General features: G+C 30.8%; 1 protein-coding gene across 1 annotated transcript; it reads right to left on the bottom strand.

The window, feature by feature from the left end:
• Positions 1–12,829: 12,829 nt before the first annotated feature.
• Positions 12,830–15,222, bottom strand: LOC114167296 (isoleucine N-monooxygenase 1-like). The gene is made up of 2 exons (XM_028052347.2): positions 14,174–15,222; positions 12,830–13,650 (listed from the first exon to the last, which is right to left on the bottom strand). The coding sequence occupies exons 1-2, from the start codon at positions 15,134–15,136 to the stop codon at positions 13,018–13,020; spliced, it is 1,596 nt and encodes a 531-aa protein (XP_027908148.2). The 5' UTR covers positions 15,137–15,222; the 3' UTR covers positions 12,830–13,017.
• Positions 15,223–16,128: the final 906 nt, after the last annotated feature.

Here is a 16,128-nt window from a genome sequence, read left to right as displayed (position 1 = left end):
TTCTAGAATGACTATTTTGTAAGATATTTCGAGATTCAAAAATACTTTTTGTAACAGCGAATTCAAAACAAAAAAAAAGTTTCCCAAAATTGGTGTTTTGGAATGTATTTCCAAATTCATAAATGATTTTCAAAATATTTGTTCTGGAAATCCTTTTTCGTTTTCCGAAATGTATTTTCAATTCTGAAATATATTTATGAATACAAAAATACTTTTCAGAACAGCCATTTTGAAATATAAAAAATAATTTTAAAAATAAACCTTTTAGAATGTACTTTTCGAATTTGGAAATACCTTGGGAAACATTTGTTCTAGATTTTTTCTTACATTTCAAATTTAGAAATATCTTTCGGAACACCTAATCCGAAATATAAAAATGAAGTATTTGTCGCCAAGGCTCTTTTTGTCATCTCCTACATAGGTCGAAGGAGAATTGTTGCAAAACGTGGTAATTGAGAGAGAATGATAAGTGTAATTACTAAAAAAAATATATATAGGAAAACACATAACAATTACCATATATATGCATGAGAGAATGTTACTATGAAACTAATATTATTATCAAATGACAGAAGAGAGATTTATCTTTATTTTTTCTTTAAGATACTATAAGAGTTAATTTTATGTTTTCGAAATAGAAGAAAACATGTGTTGAAATGAGTGATGAGTAGAAAGAGTAAGTAACTCAAGAGATAAGGAAAGAGGAAAAAAAATCTTAATCAGACTTTTTTTCTTTATAATAGTTAGTTTAATTTTTTATTATTTACTAACATTAAACAATATTTTTATAAAAAATTTAATATCTATCTAATTTAATTCATAAATTCTCATTATAAATAGAGTATATGTATTTTTTTTTTACAAATTTAGGGAGTGATGGCACGCTAATAACTTCCATAATCCTCCTGCACTCGTAAAATCCATATAATAAAATGATAAACATTATATAAGCAATATTTCAGACAGTCCAGATCAGTAGAGGACCCAAATTCAATCAATTAAGTCTGGTTTTCTATTCATACAGTGATTTATCAAATGAGAAACAAAATCATGTGGTCATTCATATTTGGATAACCCTTCGAAATTAACTAAGAAAGAGTAAACAACAAACAAACCAAAATTGAAGAGAACGAAGGATCAGAGACAGTGATCACAAGCAGATAAATCAGGAATATGCAAACGTATTTAACAAAGCTCTAAGAAGAGAGAAGAAATAAAATCTGTGAAACAAAAACAAGTGAAATCATCAAGGAAAACGATTTTATTGAATCTGAAAAAGAGTACACTCCGAAGAAGCCAAAGAGGCATACATATATAACAAAGGAAAATTAATTACAGAAAAACACGCTAAGCTAATAACAAACACGTTGAGCGTGGAGCAATGAGGAAAATGGCGCCGCCCAACGACAAAAACGCTTCAAAACAGCACAAACACAAACTAATTTTCTCAGAAATTTTGAGATCATCCAAAACCCAACCAGCGACAAAACATTATATGTCCTTATTCATAACACATGAGATATCATATATTTAACACATTGATTTAAGAATAATATTTATTGCTTTGGCAAATTCTTGTGCTAAATTAAAGGTGATATAAGTGCAGTGCTAATCTGGGCTTAGCAACTGCCCTAAGTGGCTCTGCAAGATTTAAATGATCATGCAATGAAAGAAAACTACCATTCTTTGAGCAAATAAATCTTGTTACATGAGAGAAAAACTAAAAATGAGAAAGCGAATTTTCTTAACCATGAGTCAATGTTTTAAATGGGGGACAAGAAAGTGAAGGGGAGACAAGGACATGTTAATTTAAATTTATGAAATATGATTTGTTTCTGCCTGGGCAAGTTGCAAATTAATTTATATAGTGTACATGTGCTAACCTATGCCTAGAGAGAGATATTATATATTTAAACGGTTTTCTCAATATGTCATTATAAAAAGAATAAAAATTTTGACTTTGCCCTAAATTATAGCTTGGTTAATTAGGTATAAGTGAAAGAAATAGTTAAAAAATGAAATAATTATTTTGCAAAATTTAATGTACTATAAATTAATTGTAATCTATGGAAAAATATTTATTTTTGTTATGAAATAAAGCGAATAATAGAGATAATAATAGATAATAGAGAAGAGAAGAAACAATAGAAAATAGAGAATGAGAGAATAGGGAGCAACTCATCTGTGTCTTATTATTGATAGGAAGAGTCTTATTTATAGATACAACATGTATTCCATAAAGGAAACAAATCAACGTAGTCAATACAAAAATTTACATAAAGAGTAATGAATCATATTAGTATCAATCATATGAGTAAATGTATCAAATCAATGGACAATCATTAATTCATTAATTCATAACACTCCCCCTTGAGTGTCCATTGATACAAGAATGTGTCTCGTTAAAACCTTACTAGGAAAAACCCTTTGGGATAAGAAAAAATCTAGTGAAGGAAAAAGAGTACAACATTATGTATTCTGTAATACAATATTGTTCATCACATATTCTATTTCTCTTCCTCATATAAACTTACATCATTAAGGTGACAGAGTCCGAACTTGTGAATCATTTGCTCAAAAGTTTTTCTTGGCAAAAACTTCATAAATAGACCTGCCATATTTTCACATGAATGAATTTTTGGATATCTATATCATCCTTTCAATTGAACAATACACTATTGTCTTCATATATGGTTGTTGATTCCATCTTTGTCGGGGATAGTCACAAGTTTCTTACACATGTTGAATTATAAACCTTAACCAAACATATTCACAACTTTCCTCGTAATTCTCTATGATTAGATGATGTTGCTACTATGGTTTGTTTCATATACCTTCATGAAACCATTGTGCTACCACATGTGAACAAACATCTTGTTTGTGATCAACCATTGTGACATTGTAAGAATATGTAAAATAACATCCATATCCATAACCCATTGGTATGAATCTGAATCATTTGGATGGAATAAGCCCATATTCATAGTACCCTTAAAGTAACGAAGTATATGTTTTACTCCAAACCATTTTCTTCTTGTAGTTGAAGAACTATATATTGCTTAACAAATTTACAATAAATGCAATATTAGATCAAGTATAATTAGCAAGATACATTAGTGTTTCTATGACACTAAGATATGGTGTTTCTGGACCAAGAAGATATTCATCATTTTCTTGAGGTCTAAGAATAGTCTTTATCAACATCTAACGATCTCACAACTATTGGAGTGCATAATGGACATGACTTGTCCATTTAGAACATTTTAAGCACCTTAATTATACAAGCTTCTTGACGTATAAAAACACCTTTATTTAAATACTCAATTTCTAATTTCAAATAAGACTTTGCCCTTCGAAGATCATTCATCTCAAATTATTTCTTTGAGTAATCAATTGCCTTTGTGAGCTCATTAGGAGTTCCAACGATGTTTATGTCATCTTCATAAACAATAATTATGGCAAATTCATTATTTGGATCTTTTCATATAAATACAAGAACAAATAGGATCATTTTTATATCCTTCTTTTAATAAGTACTCAATAAGACAGTTATGCCACACACGTCCTGGTTTCTTTAATCAATAAAAGAGCATGTTCAATTTTATTGAATAACCCTCTTTAGAATTTGTCTTGTTGGGCAAATAAAATCCTTCAGGGATTTTCATATAAATATGATTCTAAAAAAAATGTACAAATAGGTTATAACATCATTCATTAGATGTAAATGCAAACCTTGTTGTGCAACTAGGATAATAGAATATTACAATGTTGTTGCATCCAATACTAGTGAATATGTTTTTTCTTAAATCAATACAAGGTTTTGTGAATAACTTTGAGCAACCAATTGTGCTTTGTATCTAACAATTTCATTATTCTTAATTTGATTTTTGTGCAAAAATCCATATGTACCCAACGGGTTTCACAACTTCAGGTGTGCGAATTATACGTCCAAAAACCTTTCGTTTAGCAAGCAAATATATTATGCTTCTTTGCATATTTTCATTTTGGCCAATCTTTTTTTTTTTGCCAAAAATCTTCAATGATCATTGCTTATTGATCCTCATTGTCATTCATAGCATTCATCGTTATGTTATAAGTAAAAGTTTTGTCAATGTTAACTTTATTTTGGTTCCATATTATATGATTCATAACATAATTTATTGAGATAATAAATATAATTAATTGTATAAGTGAAAGAAATAGTTAAAAAATGAAATAATTCTTTTACAAAATTTAATGTACTATAAATTAATTGTAATCTATGGAAAAATATTTATTTTTGTTATGAAATAAAGCGAATAATAGAGATAATAATAGATAATAGAGAAGAGAACAAACAATAGAAAATAGAGAATGAGAGAATAGGGAGCAAGTCATATGTGTCTTATTATTGATAGAAAAAGTCTTATTTATAGATACAACATGTATTCCATAAACGAAACAAATCAACGTAGTCAATACAAATATTTACATAAAAAATAATGAATCATATGAGTATCAATCATATGACTAAATGTATCAAATCAATCACTACAAAAAATCATGTATATAACGATGTTTTTAATACGACGGTTAATTAAAATTGTGGCTTTTCGCAGTATAATATGTTAGTTTGATAACAACCATAATATACATGTATAATATGACGTTTCTAACCACCATCTTTTACATTGTCATATTATTATTTAAAATTGTGTCATTTTGAAATGCCACTTTATATAAAACATTATTTTTATAATTTTATGAAATTATTTTCTGTCCCACTTTTATCTCGATACCCTCTTTTTTTTTTTTGTAAAACTTTGTTCCATCTCTTTTCTATTTCATTTTCCCACTCAACAATTTAATATTTTCTTAACTTTCCAATGACACCCAAATTACTCAAACCCCATATCACTTCACTCTCACAACGTTCACTCAGCTCTTCGTTTCGCCTCTTTCTCCTTTCTCCTTTCTCCTTCATTTCACCCTAAATCACTTCATTCTCACAACGTTCACTCACCTCTTCGTTCACTCACCTCTCCGTTTAGCCTGTTTCTCCTTTCTCCTTTCTCCTTCATTTCACCTCTTTCTACTTTCTCCTTCCTTCTCGATCTATGTTTGCACCTCCATCGTGAACAGCCTATCATCAGGTTTCTGGACCCTTGTCTCTGGCCTGGGATTAATATTGGGGGTGCACGAGAAAAACCACACAGACTCATTTTTTCTCTAACCCTAATTAAGCTCACTTCACCAAGGCAGCCCCTTCTCTGTTGCCTCTTCCAAACTCAAGCAACTGCAGCCCATGTCGAGCCTCCACGTCGCCGCCGCAATCGCTGATGTCGCTGCCCCCCATGGTCGGCCAAGGCCAACGTCAGCGACACCATTTCGACTTCGCTCTTTCCTTCTTGGCAGTCTCTTCTTCTCGACACCAACAACACCAATCCAACCCCTGAAACATGCGTTCACCTTCTAGCCATCACCAATGACACCGACACCCGCCGGAGGCCTTACCGGCGACCCCGTCGCCCTTCGCTCCGCCACGCATGAAGCGCTCCTACACTAGCGTTAACAGCGTCTCCTCCTCCGTTTCTCCAGCACGTTCGAGACAGCGCAATTCGCCACCACCGCATCAGCCACCGCAACTGGGTTCGTAATTGTTGCGACTGGCTGATTGGGGTATATGAGGCTTGAGTGTTTGGTACTGGAATTTGGGTTTCTATTCTCTATTCTTGTGGTTGGGGTTGTTATGGTGATTTTGGGTGTTTTGTTGTATATGGCTCGAGGGTGATGAATGATGCGAGTAGAAAGGTGGGTTTGGAGCGTTGTATTGATTATCTTTCTGTGTATGCAGATTCAGGTGAATTGGAGGTATACGTTAACCGAAGAGGGTTTGCCTCTAGGCATTGGGGTTCGATTCATCGTTGAACCCGAACATGGCACCCCTTGCTTCTTCTTCAATTCTAGTGACAACACTAACATCGCTTCTTCTCTTCATGTTCAGGTACCTCATTTTCCTTCAAGTCTAATTGTCTCACAACAAAATTCCTAGGTTCTTCTCTTCCTATGTTCAATTAAATCATGTTTCCTTCCTCGTCTCTTATGGGAATTGTCAAAGTTAACGACTTTATGGAGAAACTCCCCCTATTGAATTATTGATTTCTTTCCTTTCCAAAAATTATGCTATTTTCTGGTCATATATTGTTATGAGCGACTTTATTGATGTTACAGAGATGTTATGATTTCGTGGAATGACAATATTTTTTTTTGGAAAGGCGATATTTGTTTGTTGTGCTATGTTTTGATGTCAATTGGTTTTTGGATAAATTGAATTTGTTTGTGATCCTTATATATTTGTTTGAAGATGAAGATGATGACGTCTTTGTGATTCTCGTGTGGTTTTGTGATGGGTGTGGATGGTGAAGGTTCAAGCTGTGTGTTCTATATGGGTGCCCCTTTGCTCTGTGCGTGTTGTGTGTTTTGGAGGTTTTGGTTGGTGTAATGAATAAAGGTAAAGAAATTGAATATGAAGAGTGTGATGTGGGCGAAATTGAATCTATGACTTTGAACGATGAAGGAAATGATGAAATGCAAGTGCTGAAAGTGTGATGAATCCTCTATAAAGGAAAGAAAATTGAAGGGAAAGTAGATAGATAGGTGAGTGTGATGGAGAGTTTAGGAAAATGAGTTTGCCACTTTGCCAAACTTTAAAGTCAATGACAACAATTTTTTGATCAAACATTACACAGATGGGTGGCAATTCTCTTGTTCTACATATGATAGAAAAATTAATAATTGATCAGATAATAAGTTGACACATTTTATTTAAGTTTTCTTGTGTGAGATTTTTTCTGTCTACTTTTCTGGTGCTTCCCAAGCTCATTTATAAACTTTTATTCAAATACTGATTTTGTACCACAGCCGAAAAAAAAGTCTTCTTTCGGTGATAGTGGCTATCTCCTAAGAATGCTTGTTACATAGGATTCAAAATCCATTAGATTTTCTGAACAAATTGTTGCTGCTTTGGGCCATTAGATTCAAAATCCATTAGATTTAGATGTAACTTGGTTTCTTGTTTTACATATTTTGATCTTGGTTTCTTAGTTCATGCAACCTTTATTTTAATACTTCCTTGGTTTTTTCATGTTTAATCTTTATTTTACATTTTGTTTCTTTGCAGGCTTAGGTTGTATAGAAAGTGGGCCTGTAACGGTTAAGAATCAAATGCAAAGTTGCTTATCTCTATTGCTTTTAGAGAAGAAGTCTCGAAACATCTTGTTGTAATGGTTATTGGTTTGGTACATCTCTCTGCTAATAAGATATAACGTAGAAAACAATATTACTTAAATTTATTGTATTGTTATCTAATTCATAAACTGATATTCTTATTCTTTAATCATTGTAGGTACTATATGTTGGGAGTGACGTATCATCTTCAAATAATATAATCGAAGCTAGTGGTGAAAGAAAAGTATTTTAGGATTAGGATTAGGACTTTTAATGTTGTCTTCTTTTTTTTCAGATGCTTGAATATTTTGGTACTCTCAGTGTTGTCTTTTTTTTTTTCTCAAATGCTTGAATTGGTACTTTGGCGTAGTTATGTTATATTGACAATGAATCAATTTAGTTTATCAATTTCTATTTGATAGAGCTATAATTTTTTATATATTTTAAATTATCATGAAAAAATAATTTTATCGAATTATGAAAGTATAAGAAATATTAAAAAAGAATAAATAATTAAATATTAAAATTACGTCACTTGATACATTTGATAATGATGTAATTAATCTCAAAATTAATTGTAATTAATTAAACTGGTGACATTTTAAAATGTCATAATATAATGATAATAGTGTCAGTTTAAAACGTCGTTTTTCACATTATATTTGCCATCCAGTAAAAATATTCGTCAGTTTTAAATGATGCTTTTTGCCTCTTTAAACCGTCACTTTATAAGTTATATAAAATGACGGTTGTTGCGGCAGTTCATCTATAACCGCCATATTATACTTTGTGACGACAAGAATTACGACATTTCAGGAAACCGTCACTCAAGTAAATAACGACAGCTAAAAATGACATAAATTACAAAAATAAACGTCGGTATTTACATGTTTTTTTGTAGTGAATGGACAATCATTAATTCATTAATTCATAATATTTTTTCTTATTACTCCTATTTTTAATTCGTAATACATAACTACAGAGAATTGAAATATGATAACGCATAGCATTAGGGTTTCCAAGAATCATTGTTCATGAGAAGTATTTTTAATTCGTAATACATAACTACAGAGAATTGAAATATGATAACGCATAGCATTAGGGTTTCCAAGAATCATTGTTCATGAGAAGAGAAATATTTCTTCTACAGTGCAGAAGACAAAGATGATAATGCATAAATATTAATATTACCACAATCTGTGCATTAATTTCTTCCAATGTCAATATTGTTGGCATCTTTCAAGGAGATCAAAATTTCAAGCTAGTCTTGTTCTTCAATCTTTAGGGCATCACTCCATTGTTTAACTCTTTCTTCAACGATGGGATCATGATATTTCTTTATCACTTTCAAAGCTTCCTTCACCTTCTTCTAGTGTCCATCCAAGTCAAGTCTCCTGAAGCATGGGATAAAATTAGAAATAGAAAAAGCATAAATATACCTAAGAAAAATGAGGATGGAATCAACATGTTCTACTTTCTCAAAACTAGGTCCTCCATGCAACCTGCATGTCCCAATGATCCTCCACCATTGATCGCACCAATACAATGACAACAACTTCTTGACATATTAAATGTTTCCAAAATTAAGTATCGTCTTGAAGATAAAATGCCATTCATTAGACTATTAAAATGGTTCTCACACCATGTGATAATTTATATTGTTTGATAAATATATAAAAAAATACAAACATACCAATAAGATTGTCTGTCGAATGAAAATGAGGTCATCACTACAAAGAAGGGCAATGCGATTTTAGATGGTGGTTTGTAGCTTGATAATGTCCTTTTTTTTCCTCCATTAACAACAACTTAATTTATGCCTCTAGTTATATTGCTCAATCTAATAAAGGACAGGGAAATGAGATTGGAGCGGTTTAACGAACCAATGAACTTTATTTTTATGTTTTTGTATTTTAAAGGTACATGATGTTATGACATTGACAAGTATACCAAATTATATAAGAAATAAAGTGAACAAGTCTAGATGTCATTTTTCTACAAAGACTCACGTTGTTTAAAAAAATTGTGATTCTTTACTGATTTAAGCGAAAAACTTTGAAGTAATAAAAATTATTGGTTTTTAATTATAAAATAATTATAAAATTGTAGACAACAACTAAATTGATTTAATGAACTATCTGGTAAAGATTTCGTCAGAGTTGGGTTTCACGATCCAATTCAAAGCAAAAATACAAAACAATATACTTCTAATTTATGCTCTGACATTCACACCTTCTTTAATAAGCCTTAATGTCTTAGTGTTGCGAGATTGATAAATGTAACAAATTGCACAAATAATAAAGTAGATAAGTAAAGATATTATTTTCCCACAAAGATTCACGTTGTGTAGAATAACTATATATGATTGTTTACTAATTAGAGCCAAGAACTTTGAAATAATGAAAAGTATTAATTTTTTTTATAAAATAATTCAAAATTACAAAAAACAAATAAAATTTATGAAATTAAAATATATGGTAAAGGCTTCACTTGGGTTAAATTTCATGCATCAAATCAATATGAAAATACTAACAATATATTTCTAATTCCTGACTCTAGCACTCACACTACTATGTAACAAACCCTAATGTCTTAGTGAAGAGTCTAAACTTTAATAAGAACTCTAATGTCTTAGACCTTTTCCTTATTAAAAGTTTGCATTAAGCCTTAAGTTTGGATGTTAACAATGACCAATTATGTACTTTATGTCTAGATGCACAATGAAGTAGTTGTCTATTCTAGTCTAGGTTCTAATATCGTGTATAATGATTAGATACCCACAAGTATGCCATAAATAATTATCATACAGTTAAGATCAAGAATAAAACAAAAGAGTATGGAAATAAATATATTGAATAGAAGAAATCACAAAGAGTTAAGATACATTACATTCAACCCCTATGAATAGGGAATTAGTTACTCCTATACGTTCTGAACACTAGAAAAAGAATGATGTTGAATACCTTCAGCCTCTAGAATGCTCATTGATAAGTGTCAAGAATAAGTAAAATTTCCATTTGAAATTGACACTTATCATGTATCAAATGGTGTTATTTGTGTACAAAAAAAATCTCCTTAACTTAAGATATAGAATTAGGTATTTAGAATTGGAGTTTTATGAACTATAATGATATTTTTATGTTTTGCAGTGAATATAAAAGAAAAAGTCAAGAATGCAGCTAAGCCACCGTACTAGAGTTGAGGCATGGAAGTAGAAAAAATAGGACAAGCTGAGCAAAATAAATGGAGTTGAGCCTCGTGAGGAAACTCTATTTTTGCAAGGAAACCTAGAGCCCAAATCCATGAGACTGAGTAGCCAAGAAAACCATTCAAAGAAGGAAAGGTCACGTGCTAAGCACTAGGACAAGTGGCTGAGTTGAAAAAGAAACCCACTTGTGAAGTAACCCTGTGGCTGAGCACTAAAAGTTGGGCTGAGCACCACCCAAAAATTTTTATAAATAAAGACCTTGGGTTGTCATTACAGGCATTGAGTGGAGGTTAAAAATCGTAGCAATAGTATAGAATATAGTCAGTGAGCCATGAGGGAGGTGCTTTTGATGTAAATCTTATGTGTAGATGTTGCTGGAATTGCATTGTAATATTTTATGAGTAGCTGAACTCCCTCGTGCCCAGGTTTGATGTAATCAATTATGAATTTATATACTTCTACTTCTTGGGTATTTATCTTAGCTTTCATTCAATTGTTTGTGGTTTGATTTATGGTTAATGATGACTTAATCACTCATCTTCTTTCACGGGTTTGATTTGAGTTGGAAGACTGGTCTCAACTTGTGTGGATGAATTTATGACTCCTCCTATTTCACTGGTTTGGATTGAGTTGAAAGACTGATCTTAAACTAAGGTCAAATCTATCATCATACCTGTACTAGTGCTTATTTAAGTAGCCAGAGGGGATGCTGGAGGAGAGAGTCTTGCACATTAAAGCAAGGATTCATCCTACCAAGAGTTGAGGAGTCACACTAGGTTTGAAGTTCTTAGGTTCTAGTGTATAAGGGATGAACCTTGATCTACATAGAAAAAGTACTCCAAAGACACTGAATGATTTGCACAATAAGTTAACAAGATTGTAATAGTATAGTAGAAGAGGATGAGATGAAATCAATTAATAGCACCTACTCTGCTCAATTTAATTATTACTATCTACTTTTACACACACTCTTTATCAAAAATCAAAAACCCAAACATCAAACTACCAATACGGTCGCTAAATCCTTGTGAATACGACACTTGTTGATACTACTATGCACCAATGCACTTGTTGGGAAATAGTTGTTAAGAAACCATCATTAAATTTTTGACGTCGTTGTCGGGGATTTAATTTAAGTATTTGATAGTTCTAACCATTATTTTTGTGAATATGTCAATACTTTGTAAAAACCATATATATATATATATATATATATATATATATATATATATATATATATATATATACTATTTTCGTTTTTATTTTTTTTAAATTAAATTTAATTGTTTTTAATTTTAATATAGTTTTATTTTTTTATATTATATAAAAATTAAATTAAATATATAAATTTATATATTATATATATATATATATATATATATATACATATTTATTAATATTTTATTTTATTTTAAAATATGTGCTAAAAAATAGTAATATTTTATTATATTTATATCTTAATAAATAAATAATTAATAATATAAAAAAAAATTAAAGAAAAATAATTAAAATTTGAAAGAAGTTAAAATTTCAATTAAATTTAATTTTTAAATATATATTAATAAATATGAAAAAATAAAAAATAAATAAATCAACAAGTAATGAACCAAAAAACATTTAAAATTTAGAAAAGTTAAATTTTTTTTCAATTTTTTTTAATTTTACTTAAAGTTTAAAATTTTAAATTTTAATTATTTTTTGTTTTATATATTTTTTATTTTTAACTTAAATTGTTTTATAATTTTATTTATTCTTAAGTATCGTTGTAATTAATATATTTATATAATTAATATATTTTTTATTTTTTTAATTTTATCTTTTTTTAAAATAAAATTTATTCTTTTAATTTTAATTATTTTTTCTTTAGCTTTTTTTATGTTTTCTTATATTTATTTTCCATTTTTTAATTTAAATTTAATATAGTGTGTTAAAAAATAAAAGAATTAAAAATAAACAAAACTTAAAATGCAAGAAAAGTGAAAACGAAATATATATATATATATATATATATATATATATATATATATATATATATATATATATATATATATATATATATATATATATATATATATATATGGACGTTGACTTCCAATATATATTCTTTTTGATATCCGAAAATTTAAACTCTTCATCGGATGTGAACATATTCTTCTCCGAAAGTCAACGATCCGAAGTAAATTTGGAGATATGTTCTGCATAACTTTTCTCAAATAATCAAAGAGTATTTTAGGTTTTGAAAAATTTTAGGACATATAGGAAAAATTTTACGGGTGTAAGAAGAAATCTCCAAGCGAAAATAGGAAGGCCTGTGGGGAAGATACATTAGGGCATCCTCACGATCATTCGACTCACGGCGTGTTGGGAAAAAAAGTGAGCGACATGTATTACGTAACAAAGTAAGAAACTGCATGCAACATGTATTACGTAACAAATAGACAAAAGAAAAGTTCCAATCTACTTTTATTGTATTACATCATCATCCTAAACCCTACCAGCGACAAAACATTTATATATCCTTTTTCGTAACACATTACGTATCATATTTTTAACACTTTGCTTTGGGAACAATATTTATTGCTTCGGTAAATTTTTCTGCTAAATTAAAGGTGATATAAGTGTGATGCTAATCTCGGCTTAGCAACGGCCATAAGTGCCTCTGCAAGATTTATATCATCATCGGACTCGGCTAGGTTTATTTTTGAAACATTGGGTGGTGCAGTCCAAGTGAAGCCATGGAGCAACCTAGCAAATAACATCACGGTCATTGTCGTCCCAAGCATTACTCCAGGGCAACCACGCTTTCCTGTGGTAAATGATATGAACCTCAAATTTGGCTCTGTCAAAGTTACATTAGACCCACTATCACTCTTAAGGTGACGTTCTGGTTTAAACTCGAGGGGTTCATTCCACACTTTTGAGTTTGTCCCAAGTCCTTTTCTACTTAGAATTACATGGCTACCTTCTGGGATGAAGTAATTTCCCACAGTTGTATCACTCATTGAGATATGAGGAACATTAAAAGGTGCCACGGGATGAAGGCGAAAAGCTTCTCTTGCACAGGCCTTTACAAAGTTAAGCTTTGGTATATCAAATTCTTGAACCAACCTCTCTTTCCCCACCACACTGTCCAATTCTTCAATGGCTCGTTGGAGCAAATTTGGTTGGTTTATCATTTCAGCTAGTGCCCATTCGAAAGCATTTGGTGGATTGTCCACTGTTGCAATCATTATTTCCTGCAAGGAGATTGAATATGGAATTCCAATTTTATATTTGGAACATGCAATGGAATATAGAACTACCATTGATTTGGCTTTTTCCTGGTGTCTTTACAAATAAAAATTGTTACATGAGAGAATAACAAACAGAAAGTGATATTCTAACCATGTGTCAATATTTTAATTGGGGGAGACAAGGACATGTTAATTTCAAAGAAATATTTTTTTTTTTTTGAAACGACAAGTTGCAAGTTAATTTATATAGTGTGAATGTGCTAACCTATCTCTGATGGAGACGATATCTTTAAAGGATTTTCTCAATAAGTCATTTAAAAATAAATAAAAAAATTGACTTTTCCCTATATGTATAAATTGGTTTTAATCTGTGAAAATTTTATATTTTTTCTTATTTATACTCATGTTTGTCATCTATATATAATAATACGATCAAGAAGAATAGTGAATTACGATAATGCATATGATTAGGTGTTTTCCAAAATTCATTGTTGGTGAAAACACAAAGAGAGAAGGGAAATATTACCACAATTTGTGCATTAATTTCTTCCAACGTCAATAATGGGTTATTGTTGGCATCTTTCAAGGAGATCAAAATATCAAGCCAGTCTTGTTCATCAATCTTTGGTAAATCATTCCATTGTTTAACTCTTCCCTCAACGATAGGATCATGATATTTCTTTATCACTTTCAAAGCTTCTTTCACCTTCTTCTGGTGCCCATCCAAGTCAAGTTTCCTCAAGCATGGGATATAATCAGAAATAGAAAAGGCATAGACATACTTAAGCAAAACAAAGATGGAATCAACATGTTCTTTCTCCTCAAAACTAGGCCCTCCATCCTTCCTACCTTCTCCAAAATACCTTGTATTGAAAACAATTTTCCTGATAACGTTGCCACAATAATGCCTTGCAACACTTCTGATGTTGACAAGGCCAGCAACACCATTGTTCACACTTTTGCTTTTGTTATAGACGTAAAACATAAGGTTGTCAGCTTCTTCGGTCCTTCTGTCATGGAGCCATAGGTGCTTTTGTGAGGAAAGCAAAGCAGTGGTTAAGATTTTCTTCATCTTCTTCCATTGGTCCCCAAATGGCACCAAAGCGGTGGTTAAATATCCGCTAGTAACGAGATCAGTGCAAGTGGTTAGTGATCTTGATGCAAAAGTTGCATCATGTTCACTCAAAAATTGTCTGGCAATGGTGGGACATGTGACTGGAATAACATAGGTATTTCCAAGACGGATGCATGCAATCTCAGTGTTCATTTGTTTCATGAGATTGTGTATCCATCGATGAACAGGTTTGTTGGAAAGCATCTCAGGAAGGTTGCCCACCATAGGCCATGGTTTGGGACCTGGAGGAAGTTTTAGTTTTTGTTTCTTGGACCATTTCTGAATGAAGCTAGGTATTAGGGCTTTTAGCACAATGATTACAAACAACCAAAGGCTTTGATGATTTGACAAGAAAAGATAAGGTGAATGTTCCATGGCTTAGGAAAGGCCTTTTGTGATGCTAAGTATTTGGATACTTTTTCAATTAACACTATCTCTTGCTTTAGCCACGATTTAGAGGAAATGGGTATGATAGATATCTTGTGAAAAGTTTGATGCCTACTAGTATTTATACATCGCTGAGCAACTCACCAAAACATAACAATGTGTTTGGAAATGTAAATTACTATTCAAATACTTGTGTAAAGTAGAAGAAAGTTCAAAACTAAATGATTGAAAAATATAAAAAGAAGAAAATGTTTAAATAAAACTTTGATCTTTGACTTTTCGCACAGTATATTTAGATGCATAACCGATTATAATTTAACATAATTAATTATGTTAGTACTACATTAGAAATTCATAATTGATGTGTGTATACATATCTAATTACTATTAATCAATTTTATATATTCTTACTATTACATCGGATAAAAGTAATCTGATGGCCAAATTGTTTGAAAATAAACGACTATTGAACCAGGTCAAAGTAATTTAATGTTGTGCTTAATCCAAAAATAAACTATCACCACATCAGATCAAGGTACTATAAAATTTTTTGAAAATAAATGGCCATAACAGTAATAAAAAAAAACGAGGATCACATTGGATCAAAGTGATACGAATAGCTTGATTGAAAATAAATGTCTATCTCATTAGATTAAAGCAATACGATGATCACAAGTTTCATGAAAATAAACTACTATGACGTCGAATAAAAGTAATCAAATAAGCACTTAAGAATGCATTCGATCAAAATAATATGATGATTTTAAAGGGTTGTTTGAAAAGAAATGTCCATCACATCGGGTCAACACAATATGATGAATATTAAAAAAATTAATTGTCAAGTGACTCCATCTCAAAGAAGTAAAAGTCTTTTATTAAAGAACACTCACAATCACATACGTGGTTATGATCATACCAATTAGAAAAATCGAATACATTAACCCTACGAAAGGTCACAAAGTATCAACCTCAAAAGATAC

The sequence above is a fragment of the Vigna unguiculata genome, chromosome 10 (assembly GCF_037176805.1).
Source record: "Vigna unguiculata cultivar grain cowpea cultivar isolate G323 ecotype 2 chromosome 10, ASM3717680v1, whole genome shotgun sequence".
NCBI lineage: Eukaryota > Viridiplantae > Streptophyta > Magnoliopsida > Fabales > Fabaceae > Vigna > Vigna unguiculata.
This window is presented reverse-complemented; position numbering and strand designations above follow the sequence as displayed.

What these genes read in the sequence shown, in the direction of transcription:
- LOC114167296 (XM_028052347.2), bottom strand. Translation starts at nt 15,136, where the DNA reads ATGGAACATTCACCTTATCTTTTCTTGTCAAATCATCAAAGCCTTTGG. An exon ending in AAATTAATGCACAAATTGTG is followed by an intron (nt 13,651 to 14,173) that starts GTAATATTTCCC and finishes ATCTCCTTGCAG; the next exon opens with GAAATAATGATTGCAACAGT.